Source organism: Triplophysa dalaica, chromosome 13 (assembly GCF_015846415.1).
Source record: "Triplophysa dalaica isolate WHDGS20190420 chromosome 13, ASM1584641v1, whole genome shotgun sequence".
In the NCBI taxonomy this organism is placed as follows: Eukaryota; Metazoa; Chordata; class Actinopteri; order Cypriniformes; family Nemacheilidae; genus Triplophysa; species Triplophysa dalaica.
Window position 1 is genome coordinate 22,043,731 of NC_079554.1, and position 26,936 is coordinate 22,070,666.

Genomic DNA, 26,936 nt, shown 5'->3' on the forward strand with positions numbered 1-26,936 from the left:
ATTCAGCGTGACAAAAATAATGCGGTATTGAAGTGCGCATGCCCAGTGGAGGTAGCTGTATCCCTTCTAGTCAACACCGTTTTCTTCTCAACTCTGCCTCGCTTTCGATTTCAACATGGCGGCGGCGTGGAATCAGTCACAGAGTAACTGTAGATATTTCTGATAACAAGCAAAAGAAACCGAGAAGAACCATTACATGGCAAACTTGCCTCTCCATTGTTCTGGATTTAGATGCGATACCAAGCTCAACCGCTAGATGTCAACGTTCCATACGGATTCTTTAAATGCGTCAAACTACAGGACCCATTCAACAAATAGTTTATTTTAATAAAATAACATGTAACATAATTCAAGTAGTCGTTTATTTAATACAATCATCATACTATAAAATAATAATACAAATGAATATTAACTTAAACATAGCTTAATTATATTATTAGACAGCCACACAAACCGGAAGTTTACTGGGGATCAGGCGCGCGCTCCTCCGATGAAACCGTCTATAGATGATTCTACAGAATAGGCCTACTATTGACAAACATAGTACTGTATTATACTACAGTATACTACTGTTTACTATAATAATACTAGAGTAGGCCTATAATATAGGATAATCAAAAAATGCAGAATAAATCAGTAATGCTGAATGTGGTAAAGCGATACAGTGGGAAACAGAAGAGAAATGCGTAGGCCTAATACTGTAGCTCTCTCTTCTGGCTAGGAATGCAAATAAATGATGCTAAAGCCACTTTCACCATGTCTCCAGTCTACAGTTCACTGCAGTTTTTAAATCTAACAATAAACTTCTATTGTTGAATGTCATGCTTAAGGCGTGTTCTTGTGATATCTCTGAAAATGAATGTCACTTGATGTGATGTTTTATATGACATTCAAACGTTTATACGTGTTTGGCTTAATCGATCCAAATACGCCGCAGGGCCACTTAAGCTATCAAAGACAAACAGATTGATACCTGAGGATGATTTATAGCGGCCTGTCGTGTCACATTTGTGCTTGTGTGACAGTATGCTCGCTGTCCTGTTTAATTCATGACATCTGACAGATTTAACGCAACAGATGTTTCATACAGCTTTCAGAGCACGTTTCAATGTCATAGCGATTGCATTTTGCACAAGACTTCTTGTCTGTGCATCTGAGAATAACATTACTGTGCACACTAGAATTCATATTTCTCACTCCAGTGAACACTCTGCTGTTTCCTCACTAATGTAGTTTGTGTTTAGACTGGCTGATGTGCTCGAGCGCATCTCATTTATCATCATACTTGTGCGACCAACAGCTCAGTTCCAAATCTCAAGGAACCGCCTACCTACAGCTTCTTAAGGAAACATAGGTGCACTCTTGATTTCGGGCCAAAAAGCGGCACTGCCTATCCTTGATAGAGAACGCATCCCAGAATGCACTACAAGCTCTCTTACAACATCTGTCCAGGCGGCAGGTTGAGCAAGATAGAGATTAAAATATATTTCAACAGAATAGTATTGATAAAATAATTGTCAAACAATAACAAAAATAGCTACAAACAAACTGTCGTCACTCCTGAGTTTGATAAAAGTTCACTTTTTTTGCCTGTGTGTAAATGTGTTCATATTTATGAGGTGTAGTCGTGATTTTGGATGAGTTTAGGGTGTTCCTAGCATGCAGCTGTTTATTAATGTAACTCGAGTTTGAAGTCTCAGAGCACACATTTTGGGAATGGACTGTAGTGTGTGTTCTCATTAGAGCTCAACAGCTGTTGAGCTAACACACTACACAGTGTGTCAAGATTTATGACACGCACGCAGATTTTTCTTGCATTATTTCTTTCTCTGGCGCCCTCTGCAGGAGGAATAAAGCGGTGTTTCCTTCATCCACATCACTATAGCAACCGATTGTCTGCCGTCAAGAACCAAGTGATGATAGTCACATATTTAGAATCACTATTCATAGTTGTATTCGTAGAGAAAGTTGGAGGGAGAGAGGGACTTTTTCTTTCACACACACACGCACAAACTTTTTGCTCTTTATTTGATATTTCTTTTATTTTCTAGTTTATATTATTGACCCTGATCAATGGAAATCCCCTGATTTCATTCAAAGATTACACATGGTAATTCAGTCAGGTTCTATTACACCATTTTTGCATTGGTATTCCTTATTTATTAGCCTCTCGTCCCGCGAGAGTATTAATGGGTGATCATTTATCATATGGAAAACGTCTGACAGCAAATTACAATTAACCACCTATTATTCATGATTCAGTCGGGCTGAAGGATTTAGACATATGGGCAGAAAACATCTTATTACCAGTCTCATTCAAATAGGTGGTAAATATAAGGGATGTGTTGTTTGAACAGCAGATGGCAGTCTTCACAAATCAATGAGATTCTCTCACTTCAGTGATCAGGAAAAGTGCGATTAAAGTGCTGTTCTCTACTGCAAAGCAAATCTCTGAGGAAACTGTCAGGGCATTTTGTTGTTGTTGTTGTTGTTAAGTGTTTAATGTTAAACGATGTTGAACCTGTGCAGCTTCAACCTCATTAATAAAAAGTAAACACAGGCAGTTACGTCATATGTTCATATTTTCTCCTGTTTAAACTGATTTGAAATGACCTTTGTTTCACTTTGCTTTTGCACATGTTGTGTCCAAAATTAATTGTATTGCTTGTTAAAGGGTCAGTACCATTTTACTACCATTTCTTTCGTTTATAATTCTTATTTATTTAATTTAAGTACAGAACCAGAAGTTTCCCATTTTAAACAAGCACGTACGGTTCCGCGCTGACGTAGATTTACAATGACAAACTGTATATTTAAACGTCAAGACAAATACAATTGTGTTTGAGATCAACTGAATTACCGTCACATATTTTAGATGGAAGATCATGAGGTATATATTATATTGTCACATGAAAAGTTGTCATGCGCATGCGCACTGTATGCAGCTCAGATGAGTACGTTGATTTCATTACTCATTTCTCTCTCTCTCTCTCTCTCTCTCTCTCTCTCTCTCTCTCTCACACACACACTTCGGCCATCCTCCCTCCTCTCACTGAACGCATCTTCCTCACAAGAGCACAGCTGTGTTTCAGGTACGTGTTTTTTGTCTGTGTAACGCGCTTTTGCTCATGCTGGGCAGCATTTTGGGCGTCAACGTGACATTTCCTAGTCAGCAGCAAATCTGCACGTATGACAGGCAGTTCGGGATCAGCAGTATTGTTGGTCATAGTCACAGGTGCGTGTTCGGGCAACATAATCGAGTGCGCGAGTGTTCTGTCTATATAGGGAGTTCACTGGATGGATGTCGGGGCATTGCACATGTCTCCAGCAGCCTGTTGCGGCGGGTCGTGTAAGTAACGTGATATATGTGACGATTAATCTGTGCAGGTGCTGAGGTAAAGCTGTGTTATTAGTGATGTGCACATGATGCTTGTTTACAGTCAGAAGGTCTGTGCGCGTTCCTCTATGATGCTGATGCTGAGAGTCAATGATTGTGGTCAGATGCTGAAGTTTCGTGAAATAATCTTTTGTAATCAAAAGCATTTGTGTTTGTGATCAACTAAATTTCTGTCACATATTTTAGATGGAAGTTAACAGGTTTTTTTTTTATTCTGTCACATTAGAGCAGATCGCGCTGAAATTTGTCATGCGCATGCGCACTCAGATCAGTGTGTTGATTCATTACTCATTCTCTCTCTCTCTCTCTCTCTCTCTCTCTCTCTCTCATTAGATGTATTCAGGAACGTTAAATAACTCTTGACTCTGCGTGATTTTATTCACATATTTGGCTTACTTGAAAAAAAATGTAAGTGTCTATATTAAACAGAAATCTGTTTGCTGTTGTAATGACAAATTATTGCATGTTTCACTTTTTAAGTTAAATAAGCCGATCAGCTGTTGACACCTGTTGGTTGCACCTGTTGAAACACAAAATTAAAGGGATAGTTCACCCAAAAATAAAAAATCTGTCATCATTTATTCACCCTCAGGCTGTATAAATTTCTTTGCTCCAATGAACATAGAGAAAGATCGTAAGAATGTTAGCAATATTCTGAACTGGAACTGAAAATGACTAACATTCTTCCAAATATCTTTCTCTGTGTTTATCGGAACAAAGTCATTTAAACAGGTATGAAATGACATAATGAGTAAATGGTGACAGAATTGTCATTTTTGGGTGAAAAAAAATGGATCCCTTTAAGATCTCTGGCAATTTTCTGACAACAAACGAACAAATTAATAAAACCTCATAAATTAAGAGATATGAGATGTGTTCTCCAGTAGAGGAACTTTCTTAGTCACCTTCAATGTTTTATTTTTTTATATTTACTGTAACTACTCCTTGCAAACTTGTTTGGAATCTTGCAGTGAATCTGAGGTTTCGCTCTTTGTTTTATCGATAATACTACTTTTGTTTTACGAATTAAGCCACAGCAGTATGACAGGGTTTTTCGTAAACGAGCCAGTAACACTGTATCTCTGTTTCTTACCTTTTGTGTCGTGTAAGTTCACATGAACATGATTGTTTTTGTGTGTGATGTGGAATCTTATAAGTGCTCATATTAGCAGAGAGTGAAGGTCAGAGAACTCCGCTTATTGAAGCTCGGCTGACTTCTGTTCTTTGATGTTAAAGGAGAATGTCTGCTGGTGTTTACTCTGCAGATGGGAGGTTAGGAGCTCAGGTTGTCATGCTTATCAATTTCGTATATTATTGAAGTAAATTCACATGGCGTCTGTGACATCAGATCGATTTCTCTTCATCTATAACGTGCTGAATCTGCAGAATAAAGTGCTTTCTTGTTTTAATGCACGGCAGCGCCCGCTTTAGATTCATGCTGACGCTGTCTCACCAACAGGAGAACCTCCCATCTGTCTGTCTGTATGTCTGTTTACAAATGTTTGAATGTCAAGACGTTATAAATGAAAATATAAATGCAAGTGATTTTTTGTATTATGTTAGCTGGCAATTATTTTGTAATGTTGTGTGTAATTTTGTCATGTGATGCAGTGTCAGTCATATATTTTTCAAGAGTGACTTTAATGTTTAATAGTTTTTAGTCTCAGTTTTTCTTATGTGGAACCACACAAAGAAGCATTTCATACGGTCATGCTTAATATAGCAAAGCTTTCAAGAGTTCTGAAGAGCCTGACAAGGAGCTAAAGTCCCCTCGAACCAGAAGTTGCGATCGTTTTTACTACCTTATTCTGACACATTTCTGAATAAAAAGGGATTTCAAAGTAGAAAATGAGTGGGCTTGGCTTGTGTTTTTGAATGTGAATTGATTGGATATGTCAAAACTGTTCTTGCACTGATTTTGAAATCTCCGACAGTCTCAGAAATCTCAGACAGGAGAACGACAGTCAAAAGGGAGGAGTTATCTGATGCTTCCGCAAAGCCGTCTAATTTACGTCATTTGAGATAGTTAGTCATTTCTTGGTGGAAGTGCATTTTCAGATTTCAGATTATGAGGGTACATGAATTTGAAAAAAGAAAATGACCCACATTGATAAGCTATTTACTATAAACGCTGAATTGCAATATTTCATAAAAAAAGAATTGACATTTTTAATTTTGCTGGGACTTTAACATGATTAACCCAATTAAACTCATAATTCACCAAAAGACCAAAGAAAGATCTTCATGTTTTTCTTGGATTATTGTTCTGTACAGTTTCTATGTTCTGTGTTGATTAGTAAGTGGCTTGTTTATCCAAATAATATCCCACAGAGACATTTTAACCACAAAAAATGAACATCGTATTTTAGGCTAGAATCGCTCGTTTAGACGAAGAGATGTTTGATTGACGTGTGGTGCCTCCAATCACAGCTGGGGTTCGATGGGGCAGTAGATTTGCTGTTTGGATCCTTGTGATTTTAGTGTTAAGATGAGCTTAATAAATATAGAGCCGACGAATGTCACACGCTATTCCTGGACAAATTTCTCTTCTAACCAGTGAAGAAATGTCGCTTGACCCCTTTTTATAAACTCAGTGCCACGCAGACGAGAAGATTTATTTCATTTATTACCCAGAGACACAGCCTTTAACCCCTCCAATTTATCCCAGTTAGAATTTGCCACTGTAGCTAAACATTTTAAGATAGTATATGTGGTCTCGGTAGGGAGATTCATGTTTTAATGTATAGACCGTTGTGTTATATATCTCCGAGAACGGTTTGTTGATTGTGTTTGGGGTTTATTCATGTTCTCTCTGTGACAGTTTTCTTGGCAACTTAGTGATATTTACAACATCTGCGTGTAATTGCAGGTGGAGATGACGTTTATAGAGAAAGCACCTTCACTGTGAGCAAATAAAAGTTGCTGTCTAGTGTAATGAAATGGCATGTTTTAGTACTGTGTTAGTGTGTTGTTGTGCGTTTCACAGTGCTGATGTGTCTAGTTTTCCAACCGGGCGTCTGTCCTCATGGTCCGTTCTATATGGCAGTGTCGCTCATTCTCTTTGAGATGCTATGAGTTATTGAATAAATCTTGACTGACCAACGAAGAGATGTGAAGAGCCTGTAAACGGCTCCAGGTGGCTCTATGAACTCTCTCCTGATTGAGTTCTTTTGACTGCAGGGTTTGAGATTGTCTTATAACACCAGATAAATGAAGTTCACCATTCTGTTTCATTTTTGTTCCAGTGAAGGGCTGGACGAGCAAGAGATGATTCAACCTGTGCTGATGAATTGATACAGTGGAGGTCCTTAAGATAAAATACGACTTAGATGAAAAACGCCATCCATCAATGTCATCATTATCCATGTGTGTGTGTGTTTCATACATCTGTCATCGTTTACTCAGCGTAAGTAGACAAAACCTATCAATTTTTGGGGGGGTTTCATGTCCAGGAAGAATGCATACGGAATTTTGTTTATATTTAGTTTAGCATTTAACTTTAAATTTTATTTTGAATTGTAGCTTTTAATATATATGTAGGCGTGTGGGTATATATATCAATAGGTACAAAATAGGCTTGTGGTTATATATCTACAGGTAGAAAGTAAGCATGTGGGTCTATATATCTATAGGTACAAAAGTAGGCTTGTGGGTAAATATATATATAGGTAGAAAGTAAGCATGTGGTCTATATATCAATAGGTAGAATAGTAGGCTTGTGGGTTCGTATCTATATTTAGAAAGTAAGCATATGGGTATATTTATCTATAGGTACAAAAGTAGGCTTGTGGGTATATATCTATAGGTAGAAAGTAAGCATGCATGTCTATATATCTATAGAAACAAAAGTAGGCGTGTGGGTTCATATCTATAGGTAGAAATTAAGCATGTGGGTATATATATATATAGGTACAAAAGTAGGCTTGTGGGTATATATCTATAGGTAGAAAGTAAGCATATGGGTCTAAATATCTATAGGTGCAAAATTATGCTGTTCTTTATATCTATGGGTACTACAAATGTATGCGTGTGAATATATACCTGTATGTAGAAAGTAAGCATGTGGGTCTATATATCTATTGGTGCAAAAGTAGACATGTGGATATACAGTAGAGGTCGGCCGATATGCGTTTTTCAGTGCCGATACCGATTATTTCCATGTGAATTAGACCGATAACCGATATTTTGAACCGATATATATATATATATATATGGTGTAAAAAGTAAATTTATATAAAAATTAAGAACACAGGCTCTGAAACATTTGAAACATTTTTAATTCTGACTGAGAAATCTTAATCATAACACTTATATTAATAATAACAAAAGAAAGAAGGGAGCAGCCAGCAGAATTCTGTGAACATTTTGTAAACCACCATTGCTTTATTTATTGCACTGCACTGTATTCTGCCTCTTTCTGTGTTTTTTTTGTCTTTTCTCATGTAAAGCTGCTTGGAAAGAAAAATGCATTGTAAAAACCACTAACTAAAGAAAATTAATTGAATGGAATAAATGATATTTATTTATGGAAAATAATATGTTCTGATGACTTAAACATTGCATACAATACTAGAACTATTCAATAAATCATTTTGCTCATCATTGGATTAACTAGCACAATTTGAATTTATATAATGAGTGTTAATATTTTAATTGCCTTTATAGCTTTATTGTGTATATTGTTGAAAAGGCTGCAAATGTTTTCATGAAGCTATAACATTAAAAGCATATTTTAGGCACACTTAGTTAGTATATTAGCCTATTCCTTGAGTGTATTGTCGACAAGACAGGCATTTAATCACATCCATGTGTGTCTCTGAACATTAATGTTTATAAATAAGTTGCAAAAAATAACTTGATCTAACATTATTCACGAGCAGCTTGAGATGCGGAGTCTATGTGTGTGTGCGCTCAAGAGAGCTCTCTGAATGAAGACCGACGATTCAAGTTCTTTATGCTTTAAAATGGCTTGTATTTTTGAAATGGCGTAACTTAAAATGACATGCAAAATGCCAGCTCGATCAATTACAAGAAACGTGTGTGCAGTGTGCTGCTCGCTTACAGAGCAAAATCATTGTTATACTATGGATGTGAATTATATCTACATGATAATAATGTGTAAATTCTGCGGAACATGCAGGAAACCCGCAAAGCTGCTCCGAAATTCAGGCACTAATTATATTGAAGTGTTTTGCATCTTCAGTGCAGTTGATTGGTATCCTTACCTCAGAGAGCATGAACCCGAAGTAGCTCCTGTTTGTAAGTGCTTTCGGTGTGAGAGTGAAAAAAACTTTCTGTTCCTCAGCCTCCCGCGTTGATTGGCTGGACTCGTGACTTAGTCCCAACAAATGTGGAGATGGTGGTCTAGTGGGTTAAACCACTGAACTGGTAAATCAAAAGGTTGCTGGTTTGATCCCAGCAGCCACCACCAGTGTTTCCTTGAGCAAGACACTTTACTCCATGTTGCTCCAGGGGGATTGTCCCTGTAATAAGTGCACTGTAAGTCGCTTTGGATAAAAGCGTCTGCCAAATGACTAAATGTAAATGTGAGGGGCAGTGGGCGGGCATTACTCTACGCAACAAACGAGTGACGTGTTCCGACTACTCTCACTAAATCCGTGGCTGCATCAGAGCCAAATAGCGCATTTCAAAATTAAATGGCTTTATCTTGAAAATGACAGATATCGATTATCTGCTAAATCCTTAATATCTATAGGTACAAAAGTAGATGTGTGGACTTATAGTATATCTATTGCAACAAAAGTAGAAATGTGGACGTGTATCTATAGTAACAGATATCGAAGAGCACATATATTAATATAACAAATGTAAAGATATTTATAGGAATATTAGGAGGCATGTGAACATGTATCTATAGAAACTAAAGTAGACAGAGATTCCAATTGGACTGGGAAATGTTGATTTTCGGCCGTAGGCTGATAATGAGTATTTCAGGCCTGAATAAAGCAGAAGAATTTACCCTCTGAAAGAATTTAAATCAGTGCCTGCTAATATGCTGTATGACTTGAGGAACATCCTAGTGGAAAACTGTAAGGCTGAGCGGATAGGTGACCTCTGGAAACTCCTTGTTAAAGTCTGTGGTGAAGCACTGATTGAACTCTTTCTCTCTCTCTCTCACTCTCAATCTCTCTCACTCTCTCTCTCTCTCTCTCTCTCTCTCTCTCTCTCTCTGTGAAGCAGTACGCACATGACATTGAGCACTAACAGTCTCTAATAAGGCTCATTCAGTCGTCCTGACAGCGCAGGGGCCGCCAGGGTCATCGCTGTCAGCTCAGCGCAGCGGGTTTCAAGTGTGAGGTCATGCCCGCCTGAGGAGAGAGATGCAATAATAAATCACACTGTTGTGATGGTGTGGATGGGAATTGTTGGAAATGTATTGTTTGAACTATATTTCATTTTAGCTGGTGCAGGAATATTTCATAGTTTAGTCTGAATTTCATGGAGAGAACATGTACAGAACCCAAACTCATTAAACTGCATTTAAGGAAAAGGTGTAATTTGGTGGAGATGAGCGTTTGTGTGAACAATACTAAACTCATTTTACGTGAAGTCTATGGAAACAACCCGGAGCATGTTATCTTTACAAGATTGTTTAAAACTGTTATTATGAAGACATTTGAGTCACATGAAAGCAATGAAATTGGATTCAGTGTCTGGTTTTACATGAACTTTAAGGGCACACTGACTGTTGTAGTAAATCGTAAGACAGTTCAGCACTGTTTCTGGCTTTCTAATAGGCTAACTTGGTTGCTATGAGGTTGTAATGTGGTTACTTTTTCAAGTGTAAAAAATCCAGTTTTATTAGATTGTCATCCATGCCCCAAAAAAGAACGGTTTACAGTTTCACCTCGTGTCTGTGCATGCTGTGTATATCATAGGATTGAGGTTGTAGCTTACCAACATGTTAGATGTGAGACTAATATAAAGTGATCGATCGACCGACCAATGAAAGCAATTTCTGATGTCTGTGAGGTCATCATCAATAGACCTCATTACCATTTCAAATACGATCACGATACCCTACAAGTGAGGCGTTTGACTACATAATCATAGACAACATGGCAGCCCTGCTGAAAAAAATTAGTTTGGAACAGACTAAGATAGTTGGCTAGTTTAAGCTGTTTTTTAACCTGTTTTTAGCCAGTTTAGCAGGCCACATTTCACTGTAGCTTTAAGACCAGCTTACCCCCCCAGGTAGAACCGTCGTAGCCTGTTGTCTGTCACCCGTTCCGTATACGGGACACCTAAGTTTGCATCAATATTGTGCATGTAATTTCTAATCGAATCATGACAAACAACATATCATTGAAAGGTCTAAGACTGTAGAATACAGATTTTTTAAGATAATTTATATAGGGAGAGTAATTGATTATTTTTGTATAGAGTGTGCTTAGATTTTTGTTGTCCTTTAATTTATTTTTTAATCAAAGAAAAACTTTTTTAAAACAAAAACATTGTTTTTTAAAGAAACTTAACAACATACCTTTAATTTTTTTGCAATAATCAGCTACTTTTCTTTTTTAAAACGAGACCAACCTTAAGTCTGTATTCCAAAGAATTCATGAGTTACCGCCATTTTAGTTCCAACATGTGTTTTCATGTGTAGGCTCAAAAAGGGCTGCGGCAGTTAGCAGGTAACCAATTTAACACCTTATGCTTGTTAAAGCAGAACTGTAAACCCACATGTTCAAAATAATCAAACAGATTAAGTAATGTAAACTTAATTTTTGTAGAAAAAAGTTCTACTTACTTACTTACTACTTCCTCATAAAAGGATCAATTAAATATTTAAGTCTAACTAAGATTTGGTAAGAACTTTAACTTAACAGTAATCAAAATTTGTAGGTTCTGCTTAAACCAAGAACCTCTAAAACTCAAAATTTTGAGTATTGCCAATTTATCTGGGTTTACTGTGAGTTTTTGTCATTTATAAACCAGTGTGAGATCCCGCTATGGCTGTGCTGGTTTGAGGTTTGTACTTTAAGATGATCCAGATTTGCGGCATTGAAATTCTGTGTCGTTTGAAAACTTTGGTGCTTCGTTTTTTTCTTGTGTCAGAGAAACTTTGCGAATGGTTTTAAAGCTCAGTTTCAGTGTGTTTGCTTTGTGAAACTCTAACTGAATCACTTTGAGGAGTAAATAAAAAAATGATGTTAGAAGTTAGAAGACGAGTCAGACAATCTGCTGATATTGTCTGGGCCGAGAAGACTAAAAATGTAATTCTTAGATGTTAAGGGTTTGTTCGAGTGTCTGTTTACACTCGGTCTGGATTTTCTGAATCTCTGATGTTTGTGATCTCAGATGCTTTAAAACCATGACTCCTTATTGTCTTGGATCAGAAGATCATAAATAACCTCATGAGATACTGATCCTCCCTTTAACCTCTTGTTCTATCAGATGCTTGTTAATTTTCTGCTGGATATCTCGGAGTACTTTAAAGAATACCGCAGTATGACCAAAGTACCATGCTAAAGAAAACCACGACGGTTCATTTGTCCTGTGTTTAGCGTTGTTGTTTTTGACTCTCTCTCAACTATCATTTGCAGCCGTTACATGGATACCAACCTGAAGTTGAATCACTGGGACATTCATCATGAGAGTCTCACATAGATGTGTATGTAGTTTTTGTTCATTGTTTAGAGGATGTGAGCTGTTCGCCGTGTGATACAGGTCCGTTTACGAAAGTTATGTATCTAGGCGGCCATGTTTGCAACACCTCTTCGCTAGAGCGACCATATTGAGCGTTGCATTCCTCTCTATTCATTGCAACGGTAGTGGCACATCTTGTTAATAATATTAATATCTTTGTTGAAACTCACCTCCGTGGTATCAGCTTGTTTAGGGTGGTTGCCATTGCGTTGCTTGTTTGCCCGAGTTAAAAAAGCCTGCTTCCAAGTGTCTGTGATCTTTTGGTTTCTCTTATGTAATTCTGTGAGATGTGAAAATGAAGGCACAGATGCTTGTGTGTGTGATGTGTGAAGTCTCAGGAGTTTCTCAGTAATGATGATGGTCTGATCTTTCAGCTGCTTTCATACTGTACGAGACTCGAAACCCCAAAACACATCTGATGATTCTCAATCTGCTGTTCAAACTCCCTGAAGTCTGGGGCATCTCCACACATTCTGTTCTCTTGAGATTAAGCAGCGGACTCTCTCTTTCTCTCAGCATTAATCTCTTCTCAGGGTTCTCTGTGGTTTTCTTGATTCATTTATTTTCTTGGGCCGGATGTAATGTTTTTTCTCTCTGCTGTGTTGGGTCGGTCCCTAGCTTTCCTGTAGCTCAGTGGAAAGCATTGTGATGTTGGGGGTTGAACCCAGGGGATTGCAAATACCTATGTATAAATGTATATGATAAAGCAATGTAAGTCGCTTTGGATAAAAGTGTCTGCCAAATGCCTAAATGTAAATGTAATGTAATGTCCCTCATTCTCCTCTCACGTATGCTTGCTTTCTTCTGTTGTTTTTTGGTCAATTTATCCTGTTTTGGCTTGCGTAAGGTTGTCATAAAGTGTCATTCCAAACAAGTGTTGAGAAGTGAAGCTTCAGATGTCAGTGTTGTCCATACTGAGCTCACTTCTGTGTTACACTTCAACACCAGGTGGATTATATTGAACAAGCACACAGTGAGATCGTATTTAATACTGTAACACATGTTGTACATTTGTTTAAACTCAGTCAGCTCAGATCTAACCTTTGTTTGTTTTACTTGAGTCTAATAGTTGTATGTGTGTGTGATGTGCGTGCGTGCGTGTTTTTGATATGTGTGCTTCTGTGTTCAGTTCTTTGACATGTCATGAATGTCGGGTATTTAAACATTCTTAGGTGTGTTTGGTGTGCGTGTTCATGTGCACGTGTGTTTTGTGTACATTTTTGTGCTCACTCATAAAACGTCCGGTCTTATCAAAGGGGCTCATAGGTGAAGATTGTTTCTCCAGCGTTGATGTTCAACAGTCTCTTCTCACACACTTCAGATCTGCACACTGCTCTTGTGGATAACAAACACTTTATCAGGCTGAAAGAGAGAAGTATAAAATCCTATTCTCACGTGACAGCACATTTACATTCACATTCTCAGTTCAATAAACTCCATTATACTCTTCAGATCCTCTCATGAGTTTCAATAGCTCAGCACATTTATTTCACCTACAGTAAGAGTACATGAGACTCCAGCCTGATGTTTCCACATTAAATAGACATATTGTGCACTTTTATGCACTGTTAGATTGTTATTTATTAATGTTGCCAGAGGTTTTTTACGCCAAAATGTAGTTTTCGCAATGTTTTGGCCTGTCTGTTTTAATGTCACTTTGAGGGTTAACTTTAAAAGGTTTATGTGTCAACTGATAAATGTTTTTCCGGAGCCACATTCTTTTTCTCAACACCCGTACACTAAAATATAAAGTTCTGTGTTTAAATGTCACAGTACTCATGAGCTGGTGTTTATTTCTCCTGAGTAAATATGAGAACACTAAGTTTGCAAGAAGCTCCGCTGTATGACACCTGGCAGTGACATGTGATGTGTACCTCGAGAGTGATGTGTTGTGGGGGCTTATAGGTAATGATGATGTCATACTGAGGAATGGGATTTGATGGGATCTAATTTGCATTGTGCTTGCATCACGTGTGGTGTACACGTGTCATGCACACAGAAACTGAAATAAATTTGTGATTTGGTCATTTAAACAGTACACCTAATCTAGATGCATCATTCGCCAAATATAGAATATCTGAAATTGTAGAAAATAATTTATGACATCTGTTTTATTTCTGTCAATGAAAACAGATGCACAGAGACGAACACACACACACACACACACATGTGTAAATCACCATCTATTTGCTTTAACACATTTTATTAATAAAAACTCCACAATCTGTGATTCCATGTGCTGTTTCTAGCCTGACTCAAGATGTGCCATATAAGACGTCATGAAGTCCGTGCTTCTTCATTATTCTCAGCCTCGGTTGAGAGCAGTGTTGGGTAAGCTACTCTGAAAAAGTAATTAATACCTAGTTACTAATGACATATTCAATAGTGTAATTATATTACTGTACAAATGACTCTCTCCAAAAAGTATTTAATTGGTCAAGACTAATAACTTTCTATATCCTACATCAACCTTGATCACTTAAGTGATAAAGGATAGACATGAAACGGCTCAAATGTGAGAATTAAACATTAAAGCACGGTTAGACTTAATTTTTATGTCTATTACACCATTGCACACGCATATATTAAACAGAGTATTTACTGTAAGTAAATTACAGAAAAAATAAGTGTAATCCCTTACTTTACTTTTTCAAGGGAAAGCAAGTAATTACTTAGTACTAATTATTAATTACAACCCAACACTGGCTGATAGGAACTACTATTTCAATCGCTGGGATGCTGATAAATGTTTGCATGAGGAGAAAGCAGCTAAATGCTTATAACTTCGATGCTATATGAGCCGTAAGACGACTTGAAGGTGCTGACGTGTCGTCTAGAAAGTGCCTTTCTATATTTATTCTGATGAAACCTTTGAGACCACTCAACCATCTGCATTATTAGCATTTATTTTATGTCTATGCTTAAGAAGAAATATATATATATATATATATATATATATATATTGTATAGTTAGATTATTTCGTAGAATTCACATTGTGACCCACTCAACCTTTGGAAAAACCCAAGAATTAAATTAGAATACATATATATTTTAAATAATGATGCGTTAATGTTTGAAAGATGTGATGCATACGTATAAATATGGTTTTGCAAAATTATTTTCTTTGGTAGTTTTTGTTTTAATATAATAAAAGGTTTTAGAAGTTTTTAATAAAGGTTTTTGTTTTTCTGTCTCTCTCTCTTTCTGTTTTTCTCTCTCTATCAATGTTCTGGATGAAGGATGTGCTGTAATTCCAGTCATTGGGTGAGTCAGACATGGGTGTGTGGGAGAGAGATTTTGGAGGCAGGTAGTCCAAGCTTTTTTATAAGAAAGTTTGGAGATTGAACACCCACAGGGTTTTACTTAAGAAACCAGGATAAATCTGTTTAACAATATGGCAAATTACGTCTGGATGAATCAAAGCCTGTGATTCACTGCTGTAATGTGATGTAGGGGGAGAATTGATTGTAACATGAAACATTTGGTTTTAGATTAAATGTCTGCTGTTAAACCAGATCTTAGTGTTCAGGTAGCTCATTACAAGCATGTCTGCTATATATGATGCGTACATGTGTTATGAAGGACACTCGAATCATTTCTAAATGCAGAAATGCATGAAGCGTGTGTTGGACATGCTTACTTCTTCACCGTCCACCATCAAAGACTGATTTTGTGTACGCATATGTATGACGTTGCATATTTCATAGGTGTCTCCTGATATCAGAGGTGAGGTTGGATCAAGTGGATGCTGCTGGGTCTTGTTGGCATTCTCTCTCTCTCTTTCTGAATCCTGAGCAGAAACACGTCGAGCCGCTCCACCGTCCTCTCAGATAAGAGAGGCATCGGTATGCGCTCTGTGTGCTGCGTAACCTTAGATACGCCATCGCCTTTGCCAACGAGACAATTACAGCGGGAGAATTGTGTCGATAGCTACACACATTGTGTTTGAGCATTACAACCTCTTTGGAGCATCATCCCTGATAGCACACTCCATCTGGCTAACGTTTATTTGATGTCTGCATTTACATTTGCAATACATAGTTTGCGCATCTGCAAATATAAGATGTCTGTAGATGTTTATGATTTAGAATGCATGTAAAACTGCTCTTTTTAAGTTTTTTAGCTGATGTTTTTACATAGCAGATGTTTTCCAGATGTCCTAATCTTTAGCATACACATTACAGACGTCTCACATGACCGAGTTGTGATCATGTGTCCTCTCTGACCATTAGGAAGAGCAGCACCGAAAAGTTTTTTTTAAAGAATACTTGACATAAACATACTTTCTTGTGTTACTTTAGACCTGGTCTCGCCTAGCCAGACCTACAAACTAAAGGTTTCTTTGGCCAAGGCCCGCCCAAGAGGTCATATGACTGACGGGTAATGCAAACCAATCACGTTTCGTTTCGTGCCGCTGTCCCCGCAGTAACAGACCGGTGTGCATTCATGGGCGTGTCAAAGGTTAACAGCAACAATGATGATTATAAGATTATGCCGTGAACTTTGCATACTTTTATGGAATCAAGCATTTGGTTGATCGTGATGAATTCTTTCTGCAACCGTTGTAAACACGACATGTGTTGTTTCCTGGCGGACCGTTTAAGAACTGGCCACGCACGTCTCCGATGTCATGACAAAACAAGTCCCCTTTCGAAATCGTTCCCCTTTAGGACCCCACATGATTCTGTTGCCTTAAAGAACTTCTAATGGGTACTGTTTTTAGCGCCTGATTGGAACTCTCACAAAATGACATTACCATTTATGTCGCCAATACTTTGTTAAAATGACCGTTATTGTCTTTTTCACTAAATGTTTCATATAATAGTAGATAATCGAAGCAATGAGATGTGAAATCAAACAAATCTCCTTCTATAATAAAACCATGGTCATTTTAAAATATCAAAAGTGATGTTTTTTGTTTGTTAAGCATATGTAAGTCTTAGCCTCAGACATCACGATCCGTTGGCTGAACGTCTGATGCATACTGCACACTTTTCTGGAAACACTTCAGTACGTTCGCAGCCGTCATCTGATTGGTTGAATTTCACAGGATTTCCTTTTATCCTTAATTTTTTTTATTTACCAGGATCTATTTTGCACACTTCTTGTCCACTGCACACTTCCATCATTGAATGTGGTCAGTCTCTGTTGAATCAGACGTGAGTCTTTCCTCCATTTGTCATGTTTCAGGTGTGTGTGTATGAACCGTGAGTGGGTGACAGCGTTCAGTAAGTGGAGATGTGATGTGTTCAGTCAGAGGTGTTTTTTCTTTATTCATGTGTAGGCGAAATCAGACATTTGCAGACTTCACAACACTTCAACCGATTCAGAAAGCCACATTCTCTCTCTCCTCGTGAAGCATATTTTATTTCCCTGATGTCAAGGTTTTTTATGTGTTGGTCAGGGTTTGGTTAAAGTATTTATAACTGGCTGTATAGAAAAACAATAGACTTTTATGGAAAGTAAACATCATTATGTGTGCGTGGAGTTGTGTTTCGATCGTCAATCATCGGCGTGTGAGATGCATGTCTGATGCGCGCTGTGACAACGCTGTCAATCAAACCTGTCACACCAATGCTGATGGATGCTCTCAAACGTGTGTTCATTCTCTGAAAAAACATCCTGGATAGATATTATTTTCCGAGTGAATTGTCCGAATTGGTTCAAATTGAAGTTGTAAACCATGAGCACTTCAGAAACTCAATATGTTTACAAGTTCTGCCACACTTTTCTCTGTGTGTGTGTGTGTGTTTGTCCTAACGTACAGCCTCACAAGAGGGTTTTATAACGTTTATAAAGTTTACCTCCTATAAACAAAACCGCAAAACCAGCACTTTCCGCTCCAACACTCTCAATGTTCTGCGCTGGCAGTATTTTCTAATCTGGCCCCGGTTTTATATGTGACCCTTATGGGTCTACTTTCAGAAAACTCCAATAAGGTTTTGGCCGCACCAAACATCGTTTCCTATTTTCATTAAATGAATCTCATGGGGAGGAAATGGACTTTATGGGTCATTCTTATAGAATTTCATTTTTACGTTGAGTTGGCTTATTTCAGAGAAAGTCTAAATCATATTTCAGCAACAGATGAGTTTTATTAGGCCGCTCTGTGCTGCTGAACAGTGTTTTTAAAGCAACACCTCAGCCATGAATCACAATTTCCCCATGTTTTGTGCAGCCTCAAGGCATCTTAAGTGAATATGACTTTCTTCTTGAAGAATTATGCAGTCGGAGTTATAATACCACGGATCCTTTTACTTTCAAGCGGTTGAATGGGAGTGAATGGGTGTTGATTTTTTTGAGGCTCCAAAAAGTGCATCCATTGATCAAAAATGGCTTATCACGGCTCTGAGGTCTTAACAATGGTCTTCTGAATCGAATCAATGCATTGTTTAATATCCATTTTGACAACACTATTAATGATAATGTTTAACATCCGTTATCCCTCAGCTACAGGCGAACGATAGGCTGGTTTTTTCATCAAATGATGCCTGTCCTGACAACACATTGTTTCTGTTTTCAGCCAATAGGACACCTTTTGTCACCATCATTTAGTGGAAAAACAAAAGACTCTCGTTGGCGTGTAGATGAGGGATAACTGACTGAGACTGAGTCTTCTTATCCTCCGTCAAACTTTCCCTCATTTTGAGCAATATTATTTAGAAATATATATATTTTTAAATAATATATATAGGAGAAATAATTCTGTATGTGAAGGTTTTTAAACACGCAAAGGAAAATCTATTCCATTTATTTTCCATTGTATAGGCCTACTTACCTTTAGATTGAACACACATATTCACGTGTCATTTTGATTATAGACTCAACATTGTGTTTAGTAGAATTATAAATCTCTCTTTGAGATTAGTTTTTGGCCGCTATCATACACCCGGCACATGCGGCGCAAGACGCAGCAGAAGGGTTTTTGCTAGTTTCAGCGAGACGCTGTTCTCTTTTTCCAGTCATGCGGCGTGTTGTTTAAATAGCAATTGCCTTTGCGTGCCCATGGGCGTGTTTTAAAAAAGAGGTGTATCCAGATGCGTTGTTATTTTGACGAACTGAAAATAGACTGCGACATAGACCAACTCAAACCTGGTCTAAAGTCACCGGCGCAATATTTTTGTGTTTTTTAAAGAGCGCGTTAGTAGAAAATGCGCCTCTGGGCGGTTCCACAACGCGCTTTCACTTTACTTATTACTCAGAGGGAAGCGCAGCAGCACACAAACATGCCAAATATAAAAAAGAAATGGAATACTATGTAAAAGATGGTTATTGTGTACATAAAGATAAAAATCTGGCTGGTCCTGTAGATGGTTGCTTTAACCTCACGCTCTCTGGAGATGCGTCCAGTCTTGCAAATTCCTCTTTTTAAATAGCGAATCCGCCATGACACGTGCGCAACTGGCTCTTAAAGTTAATGAGAGATGAGACTCTGATTGGTTTACTGTACGCCCGAAAAACACCCATTACACATTAAGAGAATTGGGACAACCTGCTTAGATCATGCGCCCGGGCGCGCCGCGTGTTTTCCTGCGTTAAACTAGCAAAGTGGATTTGGACACGCCCTGAGTGCACTTGCGTCCTGCGCTTTAGACCTTGAGCAGATCGTGAATATCCGGCCCTAAATATACAGGATTCTCTTGTATATTTGAAGTCTATTACATGAATTTTCTTTCATGTAATACTTCAAGACAATCACAGAGAACAATTCACATAGATTGAAAAAAGGTAGAAACGTACAGTGATGCTGTAATAAATGAATTCAGTTTTTACAGACCCTGAGAGGGACAGGTTCATGTGTTCATGAAGCAGATACACGGATGATCTTTTAGTAGACACATGCTGTAAATCATCTTATTGTGGATGACGTCTGTCTTCTTGACCTGTTTCTCCTTGTTTCTGTTGCGTGGTTCTCTCTCTCTTTCTCTCTATCATAAGGTCACTGAGTTATGTTGTATTGATAGGCAACACAGAGGTTTCAACATCACATACAGTAAAACGCAGCACATGTGACGTGCACAGGAAATGTGTCTCCATTGATCATATCAAAGTTGTTTGTGAACATGTTGGGTACTCACACAATGTTGGGTACATCAGTCAGTGTTTTATTGGGTTTACATAGATGAGCACATTTTATAACAAATTTGAAAAGCAGCTTTACAGAAAACACACCATAGATCTGTAGAAAAAACAGTACTAAGACAGTACAAGACCACGGAGACATTTTTTAAAAATATCTCCTTTTGTGTTCCGCTGAAGAACGACTCACATACACACAAGAGTGAACAAATGATGACAGATATTTTTTAAACTATCTGTTTGATGCTGTTTTGTCAACACATTTCTGCAGTGTGTGAACCCGTGCCTGCGCTCTCTCTGTTGTTTTAACTCAATGAGTGATGGGGTTTTGTTCTGATGCTGTGCTCTCGGGGACCCGCTGTGACAACAGCCTGTGGACTTCTAAAGGTCACCTGTCATCACGACACATTACTGCAGAGAAGCACTGAAGGACGGACACACGCTCGCATGTAATGCAGTGGCCGCCGCTGCGCTTTATGTACCAGAGGTTGTAAAGGTCGGGTTTGTTCCCTGCGGTTCATTTCTGGTAATTAATAAAAGACAGCATGTCAAATTACTCTTCACGGGCAGCCCTTCACTATCCATGTGTGTTTTATATCAAGCACACAAGTGCTTTGATCGGTTAACACCTATAAACGCTTCTGGAAATGTAAATGCAGTGTCTCATCTGTATTGTGGTGTGTAACCGTTAAATTGATTAAATTACATCTGTCAGTCTCTGCAATATACGTTTATGGTCTACACAAACTGTCACAGAATTGATTTACATCAATTATCTGTATCCTTGACCTTGTGTATTTTTTGCCGTGTTTGGCCGCAGCAGGTGGGGCTTAACCTCTCGTTCATTGTGTTTGGACATGGCTGATGAATTAAAGGAGAGACGATAAAGAGAGAAGACGAAATGTCTGATTGAGCGTGATGTTCTCAATGCCGTTGTGGATATACATCAAGAGAATCTGAATTTATCATGCCACGTGTTTAATGCAAAAATTGTCTTTCAAAATACAGACAGCAGTTCTTCAGGGGAAATTGAGTTATTTGAGAAGAGGTCAATCCCTAAATGTGCAGATTTTATAGATTCGGTAATAAAGAAATGTGCCTTGACAACATCATCTCACAGTTGGGGTGTCACAATGTAGCGGTATCAATAACCGTGATATCAAATAACAAGATTATTGATATTGTGTTTATAAACGCATACCGTAATATCGTAAACCATTCAACACACAATTAAATTTAGCCTTAAGTTCACAACAGTGGCAAACCAGAGCTGTTGAGAGAGAGAGTCGCGTCTTCTCCGTTGACTCCAATGGATCAGTTTTTTCACAGGTTCAATAGTTCCCGGAAGTTAGGTTAGCTCGATTATGACAAAAATCGTATTCACTATTATTTTGGCCAATATTGAGATCCCGGTTATTTAAAACGATTACTCATTCGCTTTTAAAACAACAAAGAAAATGAAAAAAACGTACTAAACAGACCAACTGAGGTTAACTTCTTACCCATTTAAAGTCATTTAATGAATAAAAAAATAAAAGAAAGAAATCATTAAAAGAGAAAACATTACTTCCTGGAACTATCTGAATGCTCCATGAATCACGTGACGCTCCAGCGTTTTGGACTTCCATTGGCAGAACTCTCTCTCTCTAACCATTTCGATAGATTTCACGATTATGACATTATCGTGCTTTTTTTGACAGCGATAAATGTAATATCTTATCATGATATCTCAAAATAAACAATGTCAATTTTTTTTTTATTTTATTATTCTAAATTGTTGTTTTTTGCTCTTTTGTAATGAACATTTCTAATTTCTATGTCAAACTTTCTCTCCGGTCCATTTGTCGAAATTAAGCTTTGAAATTATTAGTGACATTATTTATGACGGACATGAGTAGATTAGTCTCGCGTTTCTTATGTTTATGGTTTAAAAATTGTTTTGTGAAAATTGTGTAATAGTTTTGCACAATGCACACGTATGCATTTGATTATATGATTTTGCTTGTGCCTTACATATTTTGATCTTTTCTGTAAAATGGTCAAATGGAAAATGATCAGTGCTGATTTCTTTTTGCTTTGAAAACATTTGCATTGATGATAAATTGAAATCAATTTTGGCTTTGGATAACCTTACCTTTTTTGTCTCGGTCAAGCCCTGAATCTGAGTTTGTGTTTCAGAGGAGCATGTGAGAGTTTTACTTCTGTGGACGTTTTGTTCTTGGTTTGATGTGTTCTGGCTCTGGTCCGGCAGATCTCAGTGACTATGTCCTGCTTTGATGAAGTGTGTCCGATGTTTCCCACTGGACTTCCGTCCTAGATTTTTATTTCCGTTTGCCGGCCAGTTGTAGCCGCACACACTCTTTGACACGGCAAGTCAAAGACGTGCTTTGTAAGATTTATCAAATTGACCTAATAGTTTATGGTGAGGTCATATGCGCACGATTCAGCGGTCATTGAGAAGTTAATGCACTTGTGAATGATTGACAAGTAAATGACAGCTGCGCAGCGTCATAAAAGTGATGAAGCTTTGACTCTGAAAGGTCAGAGGAGGTGTTGCTAAAGAAACAAAGCATGATGGGACAGAAGTGATCTCTAATGACCTGAAGGTAACTAATGACAAGACCCTTAATTATCAACTGGTGTCGTGTAGAGATTTTTGAAGCTACGAAAAAACTGAAATATGGACCTTAACCAATAGCCCCCATTTAAGTTCTTTGTATTTATAAGAATAATTGAAAGCTTTCCTCAAAAGCCTAGATGTGTTTTCGACAGGAGAAATAAACATACAGGTGAGTGAATTATCAGGACATTTTCATTTATCATTATGAGTCATATTAGTTACACATTTGTGTTCGTATTTTAGTATCAGACACTTTTTTTATTTTTTAAACAAACAATGACGTCACATATCCTAAAGAAGTGACTCGGGGCTTGATGACTGTGGGAAAATGTGGGTCCACTGATTTATATATTTATTTCATAAATAGACGTATTAATAAAATCAAATGTATTTCACTATTTTATAATATATGAAAAGTTTCTATTATAAAAAATAAGAGTTTGGTGACACCATGTTTCTTTTCAAAAATCATATTTTTTATTATGTTATAATTTTTTAATTGGGTTTTATTGTGTTAGTAAGCTGTACTTTTAGAGTTATTTTGGCTTAAATCAAAAGAAGACAACTGTAGTTTAATAGTTGGAAGGCACAATAATAAAATATGATTTTTGAACACCAAACTCTTCATATACTCACGCAGTTACTTCAATTCCTCCAGTGAATTTAGTGGTAATACGATGAAGACAATGTGTAAATGAATGATACCGTCAGCCGATACAAATGATCTGCTCTAATTAAATTAGATCTGACTCAATTCTAATCAGATTGTGTATGATGTGCTCATGAAAAGGGACTTTACTGTACTTCCGACAGTCCTCTCTTTCTCTCTCTTTTAATTTAGACTGTCACACTTAATATAAACTGATGGTCTGTCTCTGTTTAATGAAGATGCATCACAAAACGATCATCATCACTGTTGTTTTTCACCCCGTCACACTGAGAGCGAGAGAGACGTCACAACCTGTCATGATCACCAGAGATGTTTCACTGCACAAGTGTTGTTGTCTTGTGAAGACAGCAGAAGTCATCGTAGGTATCATAGGAAGATATTTTCAGATAACATCAGTGTTACGCCAGGTGAAGACGTACACAGACGTACACATGCACATCATTACCCTCACGTCATGCGCTCTGGAGGGGAAGTGATGATGTCGGTGTTTGGGTGTTGTTTGACACTCATCACTTCAGTTTGACAGTGTGACAGTCAGTCTCAAAGCATGTCAACGTCTGCGGGACGAGTGTGGGGGGATACGGCTGTCACAGTCTGAAACGGAAAATAAAAGGGTTGAGATGGGAGACAGACTGCGGATGAACCGAGATCTTCCCCAAAGAAACAGCGCTCCTGTGTTCTAACTCTGTCTCTTGTCTTTCTCTCTCTCTCTCTCTCTCTCTCTCTGTCTGTCTCTATTTCTCTGTCTCTCTCCCTCCCACAATCTCTCCCTTTCTGTCTGTCTGTCTCTCTCTCTCTCTCTCTCTTTCTCTCTCTCTCTCTCTCTCTCTCTCTCTCTTTCTCTCTCTCTCTCGCTCTCCACAGAACTGCAATGCATTCGGAGAACCCAACCTCACACCCGGGAAACCCAAATCAATGCAGCAGTGATATGAACAAACTCCAGAAACACAATGGAAGATCTTCCATCCTGACCGGTCGCCATGCATAAAAATCTGTGGTGTGTTGACGTACCGACATAAACGCGACCCACACGGATTGTCCACGTGAAGCTGTGCTCCGATTGGCTGTGACAGCATGCCCGTCTGCCATCTGTTGTGACTGGCCTCTGGCAGCAGCATGCGTCAATGGCCGGGCTCATGGCGCTGGATAGCGCTGGTTCTCTTGGCCTGGGGGACGTTGCTCTTTTATATCGGGGGTCATCTGGTGAAGGAGGGCGACCGCGAGCCCCGTTCCAGCCGCGAGCTGGCCAAGATCCTGACCAAACTGGAGAGATTGAAGCAACAGAACGAAGACCTACGGCGCATGGCTCAGTCGCTACGGTAACTGCATGATTTACATTTTGGTTAACTTCCGATGGCACAAACGCAGTTTGACTGTGCTGAGTGTAGCCTGGATTCGATGTCAAAAATTTGATAATTGGCTCAAGATGTTGTCATCATCAACACCAACTTACTTGACTCATTTGTCGTTGTTCGATGTCATTTTCTATTTCAGATCTTCATCTCATTGATGTCTTTTGTTTTAAACACATCAGACACTGTGAGTGTTTTGTCCGACTCTTCCATTGATCCACTGAAATCCTGGAGGTCCACAATATCTCCAGATCTCAGATAGATCCAGACGTGTCCTTGGCAGAACTGGAAGAGTATTGATTATAAACCTGTCGTATTTAATGCTGTTTGTAAGAGCAAGCGTCTCTGAGCAAACTTTACATTTAAATGCTTTGGAGTAGAGCTGTCACAATAGACCTGTATTGACAATTATGTTCATTCTACTCATATCGTAAACTATTCACACCACATTGCAAATTGTCTCTCTGCCTTCACACACTTTTATTTTAAGTGTGATTCATTGACCAAATAACCGATAAAATCTATTTCATTGAGGCCATCATTTATATATCTGTATTAACGTTTAAATAAATATAGAGATAGTAATTTTTTAGAGCGCAATAATTGTGTAGTAAAGATTGGATATTGTGACAGCCCTTCTTTCAAGTATTTAACCTTCCAATGTTTGTTTAATGGAATCGTCGCTGTCCTTCTGAAACATGGGATGTCCAAATTCAAAGTTTTTTAGGAAATGGAAAAAACAATGTACATTTACATTTAGTCATTTAGCAGACGCTTTTATCCAACGTGATTTACAAGTTGGGTAAACAATGGAAGCAATTGAGTCAACATAAGGACAACAAAAAGCAAAAAAAAAATTCATTTTAAATCACTAAATGCGGTGTTGTCAAGGATTTTATTTATACCTTTGTTTCACTCTAAAAAAAGGTTAAGGTGATTTTACGTGAAACAATTTACACTAAAAGATATTTGAGTACATTTTACAGCTGTGAAATCAATAAAATATACTGTTTAAATTGTGTTAATGTATGTAAAAACTCAAAACTAAATCTGAGTAACTCAAATATTTGTATTAAAATTAACAAAAAAATGAAGTGTATATAAAAAATATAATTTAAAATAAAAAAATTAGAAATATCTGTACATTTTTGAGAAAAAAACGATTGGATTTTAATAATAAAAAAATATGTCCCACTTAAATAATTATTTTTAAAAGATTTCAATAAGTTAATATAAGTAATATTCAAGCCACTGAATTATTTTTAAGAGTGTGGTTGGAAACTCAGTTTCATACTTAAAGGATGACAAATAGTAGTGATTTATAACAAAAAAGAAATATCACAAAATATGTAGACAGGAGTTTTCAGAAGGACACCAGCAATATGCACATACTGTGATGGTGTGTTCGGCCAAACTTGATCAAAGAGAGACATTAACGTCACAGTTGCTGCTCAAAGCAATAAAATGTTTTTGTAGAGAATTGCAATAGCTTCTGAGAGCCGTTCGTGTTTTTATAAATGTTTCTGCAGACATCATATTCAGATGCAGAGGTCTACAGCCTCGGGCTGAAGGGTGAAGATGTGTTTTCTCTCAGTCAATATCATTTGTGTGCAAATGTGTCATAATGCTGAATGATGTGAGATAGTGTCTGGAAAAAACAACCCTTTTGTATAATGGCAAAAACACAGACAAATGAACTCAAAATATTTATGTGTGGTTAAGATCTCTTTCGTAGTTCGGGAGATTTGATGAAGATCTCATTCGTGTTTCATTTAAGTATCAATGTAGTCTCATCTGGTTTGGGGGGGTTGTTTAAATGCAGTTTTTCAGCAGGTGTTAGGTTGATATCTGTGTGATCTTCAGGCATCATCTGACTCATCTGTGTCTGCTAATTTGCCTGTGGGTTTCTGCGGCAGCGGCAGTAATTCATGTCCTCTGTAATGTCATTTGGCCGCCGTTCCCTCGTGTATCAGACGTTTTTTTTTCCTCTCCGTCAGCAGTTCTGAAGTTCTGGCCTCTTTGATGCTTGTGTCATGCACTTGTTAGATGGAATTGAACAGAGCTTTGCTGCTCTCTAATAACATGTTTCATTTATACTTAAATCTAAGAGTCCTCAGGCAATTACCATTTGCATATTTTGTCCATTT

At 37.8% G+C, this 26,936-nt stretch overlaps 1 protein-coding gene across 2 annotated transcripts in view; it reads left to right on the top strand.

Moving 5' to 3' along the window:
* Window positions 1–3,020: 3,020 nt before the first annotated feature.
* The window catches only part of fut8b (fucosyltransferase 8b (alpha (1,6) fucosyltransferase)), a 38,426-nt gene continuing 14,510 nt past the window's right edge, over window positions 3,021–26,936 (top strand). Inside the window, exons 1-3 of one of the 2 annotated variants that reach the window (XM_056764690.1) lie at window positions 3,030–3,092; window positions 6,643–6,803; window positions 24,302–24,756. In XM_056764690.1, the coding sequence (XP_056620668.1) occupies window positions 24,554–24,756 (203 nt within the window). In that variant the 5' untranslated portion in view covers window positions 3,030–3,092; window positions 6,643–6,803; window positions 24,302–24,553. Of the gene's footprint in view, window positions 3,093–6,642; window positions 6,804–24,301; window positions 24,757–26,936 lie in introns of both variants that reach the window. The other variant, XM_056764691.1, reaches the window with a different exon arrangement.